General features: G+C 43.3%; 1 protein-coding gene across 5 annotated transcripts in view; it reads left to right on the plus strand.

Moving 5' to 3' along the window:
• LOC140209565 (C4b-binding protein alpha chain-like) overlaps positions 1-13,704 on the plus strand; it is a 43,320-nt gene that overhangs the window by 13,234 nt on the left and 16,382 nt on the right. For 4 of the 5 annotated variants that reach the window (XM_072277833.1, XM_072277835.1, XM_072277834.1 and 1 more), the window contains exons 3-4: positions 2,808-2,904; positions 8,486-8,559. The exons of the other annotated variant lie outside the window; for it this stretch is intronic. In XM_072277833.1, coding sequence (XP_072133934.1) covers positions 2,808-2,904; positions 8,486-8,559 — 171 coding nt within the window. The remainder of the gene's footprint in view (positions 1-2,807; positions 2,905-8,485; positions 8,560-13,704) is intronic. 5 annotated transcript variants of the gene reach the window in all.

Consider the following 13,704-nt stretch of genomic DNA (forward strand, 5'->3'; position numbering starts at 1 on the left):
GCGGCTCCCCCTTTGAACCCTGAACTGTTTGAAGTGATGGACAGGCGATACCCCAGCAGGGGGATAAAAAGGGACAGGTTCGCTAAGGCAGGACACACACGACACCCGAGGTAACGAGACCCTGGAAGCAGTGCGCCTTTCACGAGTCGGTGGGAAGTACCGGACAACGCACAGGGTGGAAAGGTACGATCAGCGGGAACCCGCTGTGTGTCCGCCCTTGCTTGGGTGCCGGGTTCACTGCAGAGGATCGACCGCATCTGGAGGAGGGGTCACAGTCGGTGACCTCAGGTGACATCACCAAGGACCTGCCCAAAAGCTGCTTGTGAGCAATTATCGCCGGTCTGTGAGTGGAAGCCGGTTCTGAATGATCAGTCGTTCCCGTTCTCTCTCTCTCTCTCTCCCCACATTGTCCATCGCCATGGCAACGATTACAGCGAACTGAACTACTAAATTGGACTGAACTTTGTGTCACTTTGAAATTGGTCATTTATCCCTAGACAACGATAGAGCTTGATTGATGCTGTTATCTTAATTCTGTGCACGTGTGTTTATCATTGCTGAACTGTTGCATTTATTATCCTTTCGATTACTGTGTTGCTTGTTTCTTTAATAAAACTTTCTTAGTTCTGGTAATCCAGACTCCAACTGAGTGATCCATTTCTGCTGGCTTGGCAACCCAGTTACGGGGTACGTAACAGCTACAACATCATAATTCCACGTGTCAATCTACGCCCTCAACTCATTTGCCTTCCCCGCAATACTCCTAGCATTGAAATATATACACCTCAGAAGATTTTTACCACCACTCACAACCTTCCTATCAGCAGATTTGCTTAAACTTTCAACATCATTTATTTTCACTCCAGCCACACTGTCAGCTCTGGCACTCTGGTTCCCATCCCCCTGCAAATCTAGTTTAAAGCCTCCCCAATAGCACTAACAAACCTCCCTGAAAGGATATTGGTCCCCCTGTGGTTCAAGTGTAATCCGATTCTCTTATACAGGTCCCACCTGTTACGTACCCCGTAACTGGGTTGCCAAACCAGCAGAAATGGACCACTTAGTTGGAGTCTGGATTGCTGGAACTAAGAAAGTTTTATTAAAGAAATAAGTAACACAGTACTCTAATAGTAAGGATATAAATGCAACAGGTTAGCAATGAATAAACACACGTACACAGAACTAGGATAATAGGATCAATCAAGCTCTATCACAGTCTAGGGGTAAAATGATCAGTCACAAGTGACAGAGTTCAGTTTAGTTCAGTTCGCAGTAATCGCCATCGTCCCGTTGGGGGGAGAGAGAGAACGAATGAATATGCAAATCGGATTCCAAACAGACCTTCGATATTCCTCGCAGTTAGCTTTCGGGCGAGCCCTTTGTAATGTCTTCTGAGGTCACCGACTGTGACCCCTCCGTTCCAGATACGATCGTTCTTCTGTGGTGAACCCGGTACCCAGGCAAGGGCAGACACACACACCAGGTTCCCGCCGACCCGTACCTTTCTACCCTGTGCGTCTATGGCTGGTCCCGCGACAAGACTTCCAAAACTCCCACCAACTTGTGGGAGCACACCGCTTCCAGGGTCTCATTACCTCATGGAGTCGTGTGTCTGTTGCCTTAGCGAACCTGTCCCTTTTTATCCCCCTGCTGGGGTATCGCCTGTCCATCAAACTTAAAACAGTTCAGGGTTCAAAGCCACCGGTCTCTGCCAATACTCGGAACTGTCTCCTCTTTGTTAATCCCTCTCGTCTCTCATTAACATTTCTGAATATTCCCCCATTGTCCTCTTATCGGCATCAATCTTCTGATAATTTGGTCTGTCGTCACATATGTTAACTGCTAAGGCTAATAAAATGGCTTCTCTATAGTGTTATAAAATAGTTTCTCTGTAATGTTAACTGCTGAGATAATGGGTTCTTTGTAGCAGCATGTTTGGGTTATAGGTAGAGGTAACGGGACTTTGGAATTCAGTTGCTAACCAATGGGGGAGATGTTGTTCATTCTTGTTTGTGTGAAAGCTGTTGGTTTTCGCGGGCTTTGGGGAGAAGGCACGAGGGGAATGAAGAGAGGAGACACGACTTGAGTCGGTGGGCTGCCCGACCCTCCTGGCTCTGGCGGGAGCTGAGGGTCGATGACGATCGAAGGAGGAATCAGCGAAGGAAAACCGTGAGCTCCAACGATTGCGCACGAACTGATTAAATAAATTCTTGGTGGCTTTTATTTTATATTTTGTTCTCTACTGGTGTCATAGTCCAAGTAAGAGTTATAATATCTTACTTGTTTAACTGCATATTGTGTACTGTTTGTTATTTCAGGGTACTGATTTGACACAGGACACTTCACACAGCATCCACCCAAGCGGGAGTTCTAAAGTTTGGCCGGGGGGGGGGTGCGGGGTGGGATACCACCCCCGAGATTGTGTCACTAGGCAAAGCAAGTGTTACAAGGGGAAATGTCTTCACTCAGAGGGTGGTGAGGGTGTGGAACGAGCTGCCAGCGAAAGTGTGGATATAGTCTTGATTTCAACATTTAAGGGAAATTTGGATAGGTACATGGATGGGAAGGGTATGGAGGGCTCTGATCCAGGTGCAGATTGATGGGACTAGGCAGATTAATAGTTCGGCATGGACTAGGTGAGTTGAAGGGCCTATTTCTGTGCTGTAGTGCTCTATGGCTAAGAAAATACAGCAGCGACCCATTGTTATTTCCAAAAAAAAATTCACCATATTGTATGAAATAAGACTTGACGATCTGGGTTTTAGATTTAATTTTTAACAATACCCAGTTTCTCCCTCTCTGTCTAGCAAAGAGCTGTGGTAGTCCTGGCGACATTTTAAATGGATATTATGAGGCAGAAGCTGTTAATTTTGGAAGCAAAGTTAAATTCTTTTGTGATACAGGGTGAGTAATTATTGTATAAATGGCTAAAAGAATGATAGGTTTCATGTGATGGATTAATTCCTTTCAATGTTAATAATTAAGATGCACAAACAATATTTTTATGCCTTGAAGCACCAGCCAAAGAAACCTTAGCATAATTCAGTACAAGCCCTGATTATTGTATTCTTTGTCCCTGTTTACAGTAATATTAACAGCACCAGCGATGACCAATCAGGGTTCAATTCCTGCTGCTACTTATAAGAAGTTTGTACCTTCTCCCCAGGACTGTGGGCTTCCTCTGGGTGCTCTGGTTTCCATCCACATTCCAAAAATGTATGGTTAGGATCTGTGAGTTGTGAACACACTCTGTTGGTGGTGCAAGCATGGCGACATTGCAGGCTGCCGGGCATAATCCTTGATGATTTGATTTGACACAAAACAATGCATCTTACTGTTTGTTTCGATGTACATGTGACAAATGAAGCTAAACTTTATCTCCATCAATACTTTTTTTAATTAATTCTATATTTCGTCTCATTCAAGAATTGTAAGAGAGATTAATTTTATTTTTCGCACTAGTATTAAAACACACAGTAAATGCATAGTTTGCATCAAATCAATGAGGATTGTGCTGAGCAGCCCACAAGTGTTGCCACAACAGAGCATGTCCAGAACTTGCTATCTAACCCATATGTCTTTGTGAGAGGAAACCCACTCGGTCAGGGGAAGAACAGGAAGACTCCTCACAGAGAGCGGCGCGAATTGAACCCCAACTGGTGATTGCTGGCACAGTTAAGTGATTGCACCAACCATTAGTTAATCACCAAATTTTTGTCCTTTTACACTTTATTGATATTGTAAAATACCTCATTATTCACTTCTTTCTAAAATGGACATCTTCCACTATTGTCATGTTGTAACGTAAACAAAGTCACCGGAGAGACACTGAAGCTAGTGGATATGAAGTGTTTTCTTCAACAAAATGAGACACTCTCGAAGAAGGAGGCCTATTCGACCCAATATTACGTGACATTTTATATGCTAAAGATCAAAGGATAATTCTATAGTTATAATGTATCTACAATGCTTCCTTGGAATGGCATATAATTTTCACACCACTTCCTTCGCACCCACATGTCAGACATGCAAAGTGAATGTTAATCAGCATTGTCTGGTTTTCAATTAACTGATGTCCATAGCTCCAGGTAACCCTTGTTTAGGGCTGCATTTTAAATTTAATCCACAATCCATATTCAGGACTAATTGATTGCTGAAGACCCTAATTCCAGAATATGTCCTAACAGTCTATTTCCATATGAAGCTGCTATCAACTTCAGCTTTTTGCTATACCTTTGGATTGTTTCATTCAAAGATTGTTAATGTAGTAATGTAGATATCTGGAGTAACAAACAATACTGGAGGAACAGCAAGGCAGGCAGCATTTATGGGAGCAAAGAGATGGTTGATTTTGCAGTTGAAGCCTTCCTTTGGGATTCATGCAGGGTCTCAATCTGAATCGTTGGACCATACCTTTGCCTGCACAGATGCTGCCTGATTGGCGAAGTCCTCCAGCAGTTTGTTTTCCTTTTGCACCATATTCTAGCACCTGTAGTCTCTATGTCTCCAACATACGGTACGTCTGTTCTGGCTTATAATTAACAGAACACAGGAACAGGCCTTTCGTCCCAGATGTTGAATTGAATTAACTTTATTACTTAGACCCTTCATGTATATCAGGAGTAAAAATTTTTACGTTACGTCTCAGTCTAAATGTGCAATTGATCGTAATTTATAATAAATATTATGTAAAACAAGATGGTCAATATAACATAGAAATACAATTGCATCAGCATAAATTAAGCAGTCTGTTGGCCTGGTGGAAGAAGCTGGCCTGAAGCCTGTTGGTCCTGGCTTTTAAACTGTGGTACCGTTTCCCGGATGGTAGCAACTGTAACAGTTTGTGGTTGGGGTGACTTGGGTCCCCAATGATCCTTCAGACCCTTTTACACACCTGTCTTTGTAAATGTCCTGGATAGTGAGAAGTTCATATCCACAGATGCGCTGGGCTGTCCGCACCACTCTCCGCAAAGTCCTGCAGTTGAGGGAGGTACAGTTCCCATACCAGGCAGTGATGCAGCCAGTCAGGATGCTCTCAATTGCGCCCTAGTAGAAAGTTCTTAGAATTTGATGGCCCGTACCAAACTTCTTCAACCATCTGAGGTGAAAGAGGCACTGTTGTGGCACAGCCAGTATGTACAGACCATGTGAGATCCTCGGTGATGTTTATGCCGAGGAACTTAAAGCTGTTCACCCTCTCAACCTCAGATCCATTGATGTCATTAGGAGTTAGCCCATCTCCATTCCTCCTGTAGTCCATAACCAGCTCCTTTGTTTTTGCGACATTGAAGGAGAGGTTGTTTTTTTGACACCACTGTATCAGGGTGACGACTACTCTGTAGGCTACCTCATTATTATTTGAGATTAGGCCAATCAGTGTAGTGTCGTCAGCAAATTTAATTAGCAGATTGGAGCTGTGGGTGGTGACACAGTCATAGGTATACAGAGAGTAAAGGAGAGGGCTTCATACACAGCCATGAGGGGCACCTGTGTTGAGGGTCAGAGGGGCAGATGTGAGGGAGCCCACTCTTAACACCTGCCAATGATCTGACAGGAAGTCCAGGATCCAGCTACACAAGGCAGGGTGAAGGCTGAGGTCTCTGAGCTTCCTGTCGAGCCTGGAGGGAACAATGGTGTTGAATACTGAACTGTAGTCCAAGAACAGCATTCTCACATAAGCATCCCTCTTTTCCAGATGTGTAAGGATAATGTGTAGAGCTGTAGGCATTGTGTCTTCTGTTATTCGGTTGTATTGGTAGGCGAATTGTAGGGGGTCCAGTGTGGGTGGTAGCATGCTACAGATGTTGTCCTTGACCAGCCTCTCAAAGCATGTTGTGTTGAACCAAATAAATTAGCAATCAAATGGCTGACTAAACTATTCTCCTCACATTCATGTGCCTATTGAAACGTCCCTTAAAAGTCTCTAATGTATCTGCCATTACCGCCACCCCAAGCAGCGCATTCCAGGCACCCATCACTCTCTGTGTTTTGAAAAAAAAATAGTCCTTCACATCTCCTTTGAAATTACCCCTTTTCACCTTAAAAACATGTCTCTAGTATTAAGCATTTTAGCACTTTTGCTGAATGACACCATTGTTGTGGGCTGTATCAACGGTGGTGAGGAATCAGCATGTGGGAGGGAGATTAAAATTTTGGCGGAGTGGTGCAATAACAACAACTTCTCACTCAATGTCAGTAAGAACAACCTCTCACTCAATGTCAGTAAGTCCAAGGAACTGATTGTGGACTTCAGGAGAGGGAAACCAGAGGTCCATGAGCTAGTAATTATCAGAGGTGGAGAGGATCAGTAACTTTAAATTTCTGGGTGTCAGTATATCAGAGGACCTGGGCAAACGAGTCTATGCAGGCCAGGTGTTCCTCATAGTCCTGATCCACTCTCCACAAGTTCCACATAGGGTTGCTCATAGTTGTATCTGCGATGGTTAATCTCTGGAGTTGTCAATACTTTCTATTCAAAGCCTCTGCTTTTATTGTCATTCATTACCAGTTCAAATGTCATTTTTTTAGTGTCATTGGCTATGGGTTATCTGACAGACCTATAATGCCTTCTTATTGCCCTTCTGCAAGTGACAACTGGTAATTATATGGCTGTTTGTTCTAAATCAGTTACCAAAGCAGTAATCAGGTCAAATCATTCAGGGCAGACACAGATGCCACCATTCACAAACCTGCATATATCTAACCAACGAATACCTCACAAATAATTTCTTATTTAGAAATTATCTCTAATCTAGCAGGTTACCTGGAACATCATTGTGTCAACTTTAAAATAGTTACTCAGCCAAGCACAAGCAGTTCACAGAATGGAGAATACAGAGCAGCTTCACAAAATGGCAGCCCCCATTCCTTTGACCTCATGGCAGAACAAAGACAATTGATCCACCATCCTTGATGCATTGGAATTCACTGATTTGTAGACTAGTTCTTTCTGGCTAACATTATAGTGAGGCAACCAGAACTGTTTGTGGAACCCCAGATGTGACCTATCTAGAGCTTTATCAAGCTGCAACATAACTTCCTGATTTTTAAACTCAGTGTCCCACCACTGCCTGTAAGGAGTTTATATGTTCTCCCTGTGACTGCGTGGATCTCCTCCAGGTGCTCTGGTTTCCTCTCACATCACAAAGTCGTACCAGTTGGTAGGTTAATTGGTCATTGTAAATTGTCCAGTGATTAGACTAGGATTAAATCGGGATTGCTGGGCGGAGTGGCCCAGAGGGTCAAAAGGGCTTATTCTGCCCCATGTCAAGGGTGAGAGAGAGATACATAAATAAACTCAACAGGTTAGGCAGCATCAATGGAAATTAATAAACAGTCGATGTTTTGGATGGAAACCCTTCTTGATTTCTGATGAAAGAAAAAACAACCCTAGTTTGTCTAACCTCCCATTGTAGCACATGCTCTCTAATCCAGGTAAACCTTTTCTGCACCCTCTCCAAAGCCTATAAATCCTTCCTGTGGTGGGGCAACCAGAACTGTATGCAATCATGGTAACAAGTCAGAGGGAGATATTATGTGCATTCTGTCTCATGTCAGCAGACACCTATGTCATATGACCAACTAAATAGGGGCCAGACCGATAGAATAATAGGGACACAAAGAACTGCCAAAGCTGGAAACTGGAGCAAAAAATCTTGAAGAATCATGGGATTGAACAACTGTTAACCCTTTCATTAATTAAAGATATAGGAACAGAATTAAGTCATTTGGCCTATTGAGTCTGCCGCACCATTTCACCATGGCTGATCCATTTCCCTCTCAGCCCCAATCTCCTACCTACTTCCCATATCCCTTCATGCCTTGACCAATCAAGAATCTATCAATCTCTGCCATAAATATACCCAATAAGTTGGCCTCCACAGCTGTCAGCAACTAATTCCACAGATTCTCTGGCAAAAGAAATTCCTCCTGATCTCCATTCTAAATGGATGTCCCTCTACTCTGAGGCTGTGTCCTCTGATCCTAGACTCCCCCACTATAGGAAAAATCCTCACCACATCCACTATCAAGGCTTTTCAACATTCAATAGGTTTCAATGAGATCCCCCTCCCCAATTCTTCTGAATTCTAGCAAGAACAGGCCCAGAGCCATCAATCAGTCTACAAATGCCTTTTATTCCTGGAATCAGTTTTGTGAACCTCCTCTGAAACCTCTCCAATGTCAGCACATCTTTTCTTAGATAAGGGGCCCAAAACTGCTCACAATACTCCAAGCAAGGCCTCACCAGTGCCTTATGAAGCCTCAACATTACACCTTTGCCTTTATATTCTAGTCCTTGCAAAATGACTCCTAACATTGCATTTGCCTTCTTCACCTTTAAGTGTGAAATTAAACCAAATCTTGCAAGTCGGTATAGAAATTGTTCAAATCAACTATAGTTATTACAGGTGCTGACTAAATTTATCCAGCTTCTTCTGTGTGAATTGATTGTTTAAACAGTGGATTATTATTTCCCTTTATATAGGTACATGATGGTTGGTAGATCATACCGGTTGTGTTTAGCCAGTGGATGGGATGGTCAGGTCCCAACATGTGAAAGTAAGTACTAGTTCCCTTTTGACTAGAGGGCTGAGTATTTTGTTCTGGATGATTGACTTGGCTTATGGAAAGATTACATTTTAGTTGTATGCTATTGTTTATGGTCTTAAGACCATAAGACCATAGAAGTGTACAGTTCTGGTCACCGAATTATAGGAAAGATGTCAATAAAATTGAGAGAGTACAGAGGAGGTTTACTAAAATGTTGCTTGGGTTTCATCTCCTAAGTTACAGAGAAAGGTTGAACAAGTTAGGTCTTTATTCTTTGGAGCGTAGAAGGTTGAGGGGGGGACTTGATAGAGGTGTTTAAAATTATGAGGGGGATAGATAGAGTTGACGTGGATAGACTTTTTCCATTGAGAGTGGGGAAGATTCAAACAACAGTTGAAAATTAGAGGACAAAAGTTTAGGGGTAAGATGAGGGGGAACTTCTTTACTCAGAGAGTGGTAGCTGTGTGGAATGAGCTTCCAGCAGAAGTGGTTAAGGCATGTTCTATGTTGTCGTTTAAAGTTCAATTGAATAGATATATGGACAGGAAAGGAATGGAGGGTTATGGGCTGAGTGCAGGTTGCTGGGACTAGGTGAGAGTAAGAGTTCAGCACGGACTAGAAGGGCCAAGATGGCCTGTTTCCATGCTGTAGTTGTTATATGGTTATACGTATGAATAGAATTTAGCCACTCTGCCCCTTGGGTCCTCTCTGTCATTCCATAATGGCTGATTTATTACTCCTCCCACCCCGATTCTCCTGCCTTCTCCCTGTAACCTTTAACACCCTTACTAATCAAAAACCTATGAACCTTCACTTTCAACATACCCAATGACTTGGCAAGCACAGCCATCTGTGGCAACAAATTCCACAGATCCACCACCCTCTGGCTAAAGAAATTCCTCTTCATTTCTGTTCTACAGGGATATCCTGACATTCTGAAGCTATGCCCTTGGTCTTGAACTCCCACACTATAGGAAACACTCTTTTTGGGCCTTTCAATATTTGATAGGTTTCCTGATATTCCCCTTATTTTAAACTCCAACATGTACATGCCAGAGCTATCAAATGTTCCTCATGCATTAACCGTTTAATTGCCAAGATCGTTCTCGTGAACCTCCTCTGAACCATCTCCAATGCTAGCACATCCTTTTGTAGATAAGTTGCTCACTTTGCTCCAAGCAGAACAACCCCAATTTCTCCAGTCTAAATATGTAGCTGAAACCCCTCTGTACTGAAAGCAATCTAATTAAGTCTCTTCTGCTGGCTCTTTAGCAGATTCAAATCCTTCAGAAACAGATCCAAATTGTTGGGGTCTCACTGGTATTTTGGCAACATCACTTGCATGTATTTAGAAAATATTTTTGAATGAATTAACCCACTGTAACACGTTTTTTGGGAGTAGTGTCAAATAAAATTTGACATCAATTTAGATAAAGTTTAGAAAAATGGGCAAGGACTTAGTTTAAAATAAAGTACGCTTTAAAAGCACCTTGAAGAAGAGAGAGGCTGAGAAAGTGAAGGGTATCCTTGAGCCGGAACATTGGGCATCTACAAAATGCTGGAGGAAGTCAGCAGGCCAGGCGGCATCTCTGGAAAAGAGTAAACAGTTAATGTTTTGGGACTAGGTACTACTACAGCAAAGTTTTTTTGAGGTATCCCTACCCTGAAGAAGTTTAAATTTTCCCTTCGACACGAGTTCAGTGAAGCTATTCCTCACTGCTCCCCCTCTGTGATCTCTGCTGCCCTCTGACTTTATTGAATTTGAAATGTTAACTGTTTACTGTTCTCTGTAGATGTTGCCTGGCCTGCTGAGTCCCTCCAGCATTTTGTGTGTGTTGCTCTGGATTTCCAGCATCTGCAATTTTTTTTTTGTTTGTGAATGGGCATCCACACTCAAAGGCCAGTTTATTAGGTACAGAATAGAACCTGTGTGCTCTTCCCCTGTAGACCACCCACTTTGAGGTTCAACATGTTATGCATTCAGAGATGCTCCTTTTCACACCATTGTTGTAACGTGTGGTTATTTGAGTTACTGTCGCCTCCCTATCATCTTGAACCAGTCTGGCCATTCTCCTCTGACCTGTCTCATTAACAAGATGTTTCCATCCGCTGGATGTTTTTTTTCTCTTTTTCACATCATTCTTTGTAAACTCTAGAGAATGTCAGATCTGGTCAAGTGTCAGATCTCACAGTGGGAGAGCATTTTGGAGATAGAGATCATAATTCTATCTCCTTTCAATAGCATTGGAGAGAGATAGGAACAGACAAGTTAGAAAAGCGTTTAATTGGAGTAAGGGGAATTATGAGACTATCAGCCAGGAAATTGGATGCTTAAGTTGGGAACAGATGTTCTCAGGGAAAAGTACAGAAGAAATGTGGCAAATGTTCAGGGGATATTTGTGTGGAGTTCTGCATAGGTACATTCCAATGAGACAGGGAAGTTATGGTAGGGTACAGGAACCGTGGTGTACAAAGGTTGTAATAAATCTAGTCAAGAAGAAAAGAAATGCTTAAAAAACGTTCAGAGAGTTAGGTAATGTTAGGGATCTAGAAGATTACAAGGCTAACAGGAAGGAGCTTAAAAAGGAAATTAGGAGAGCCAGAAGGGGCCATAAGAAGGCCTTGGTGGGCAGGATTAAGGAAAACCCCAAGGCATTCTACAAGTATGTGAAGAGCAAGAGGATAAGACGTGAAAGAATAGGACCTATCAAGTGTGACAGTGGGAAAGTGTGTTTGGAACCAGAGGAAATAGCAGAGGTACTTAATGAATACTTTACTTCAGTATTCACTATGGAAAAGGATCTTGGTGATTGTAGTGCAGACTTGCAGCAGACTGAAAAGCTTGAACGTGTAGATATTAGGAAAGAGGATGTGCTGGAGCTTTTGGAAAGCATCAAGTTGGATAAGTCACCAGGACCGGATGAGATGTACCCTGGGCTACTGTGGGAGGCGAGGGAGGAGATTGCTGAGCCTCTGGCAATGATCTTTGAATATCATTGGGGCCAGGAGAGGTTCCGGAGGATTGGAGGGTTGCAGATGTTGTTCCTTTATTCAAGAGATAGCCCAGGAAATTATAGACCAGTGAGTCTTACTTCAGTGATTGGTAAGTTGATGGAGAAGATCCTGAGAAGCAGGATTTATGAACATTTGGAGAGGTATAATATGATTAGGAATAGTCACACACATCAAAGAAGCTGGTGAACGCAGCAGGCCAAGCAGCATCTGTAGGAAGAGGTGCAGTCGACGTTTCAGGCCGAGACCCTTCGTCAGGACTAACATAGGACTAACATAGTCCTGACGAAGGGTCTTGGCCTGAAACGTCGACTGCACCTCTTCCTACAGATGCTGCTTGGCCTGCTGCATTCACCAGCAACTTTGATGTGTGTTGCTTGAATTTCCAGCATCTGCAGAATTCCTGTTGTTTGCATTAGGAATAGTCAGCATGGATTTGTCAAGGGCAGGTCATGCCTTACAAGCCTGATTGAATTTTTTGAGGATGTGACTAAACACATGAAGGAAGAGCAGTAGATGTAGTGTATATGGATTTCAACAAAGCATTTGCTAAGGTACCACATGCAAGGCTTATTGAGAAAGTAAGGAGGCATGGAATCCAAGGGGACATTTCTTTGTGGATCCAGAACTGGCTTGCCCACAGAAGGCAAAGAGTGGTTGTAGATGGGTCATATTCTGCATGGAGGTCAATGATCAGTGGTGTGCCTCAGGGATCTGTTCTGGGACCCTTACTCTTTGTGATTTTTATAAATGACCTGGATGAGGAAGTGGAGGGATGGGTTAGTGAGTTTGCTGATGACACAAAGGTTGGAGGTGTTGTGGATAGTGTGGAGGGCTGTCAGAGGTTACAGCGGGATATTGATAGGGTGCAAAACTGGGCTGAGAAGTGGCAGATGGAGTTCAACCCAGATAAGTGTGAAGTGGTTCATTTTGGTAGGTCAAATATGATGGCAGAATAGAGTATTAATGGTAAGAGTCTTGGCAGTGTGGAGGATCAGAGGGATCTTAGGGTCCGAGTCCATATGACGCTCAAAGCAGCTGTGCAGGTTGACGCTGTGGTTAAGAAGGCATATGGTGTATTGGCCTTCATTAATCGTGGAATTTAATTTAGGAGCCAAGAGGTAATGTTGCAGCTATATAGGACCCTGGTCAGACTCCACTTGGAGTACTGTGCTCAGTTCTGGTCGCCTCACTACAGGAAGGATGTGGAAACCATAGGAAGGGTGCAGAAGAGGTTTACAAGGATGTTGCCTGGATTGGGGAGCATGCCTTATGAAAACAGGTTGAGTGAACTCAGCCTTTTCTCCTTGGAGCAACGGAGTATGAGAGGTGACCTGATAGAGGTGTATAAGATGATGAGAGGTATTGATCATGTGGATAGTCAGAGGCTTTTTCCCCGGGCTGAAATGGTTGCCACAAGAGGACACAGGTTTAAGGTGCTGGGGAGTAGGTACAGAGGTGATGTCAGGGGTAAGTTTTTTACGCAGAGAGTGGTGAGTGAGTGGAATGGGCTGACGGCAATGGTGGTGGAGGCAGATACGATAGGGTCTTTTAAGAGACTTTTGGATAGGTACATGGAGCTTAGAAAAATACAGGGCTATGGGGAAGTCTAGTAATTTCTAAGGTGGCGACATGTTCGGCACAACTTTGTGGGCCGAAGGGCCTGTATTGTGCTGTAGGTTTTCTATGTTTCTATGTTGTGTGTGAAGATCCCAGGGAAATCAGCAGTTTCTGACATACCACCCCATCTGACACCAACAATCTTTCCATGGTCAGTCACTTAGATCATATTTCTTCACCATTCTGATGTTTGATTTGAACAACAGCTGAACCTTTTAACCATGGCTGCATGTTTTTATGCATTGAGTTACTGTCACATCATTGGCTGATTAGATATTTGTTTTAATGAGCAGGTGTACCTAATAAAGTGGCCAGTGAGTATATAATCATAGCCAGAAATAGTGGCGTGATTAAATTAGGTGGACTGATGGGTTGATGCAACTGCAAACCACTTCTGTAAAAACATTTGGCAGGATCAATCACGGTCATGGATAGACCATGATCGCCCACATCATACGACATGGCACAGGATCGCCCACGTCATACGACATGGCACAGGATCGCTCACGTCATATGACATGG

The sequence above is a fragment of the Mobula birostris genome, chromosome 14 (genome assembly GCF_030028105.1).
Source record: "Mobula birostris isolate sMobBir1 chromosome 14, sMobBir1.hap1, whole genome shotgun sequence".
NCBI classification, from domain to species: Eukaryota; Metazoa; Chordata; class Chondrichthyes; order Myliobatiformes; family Myliobatidae; genus Mobula; species Mobula birostris.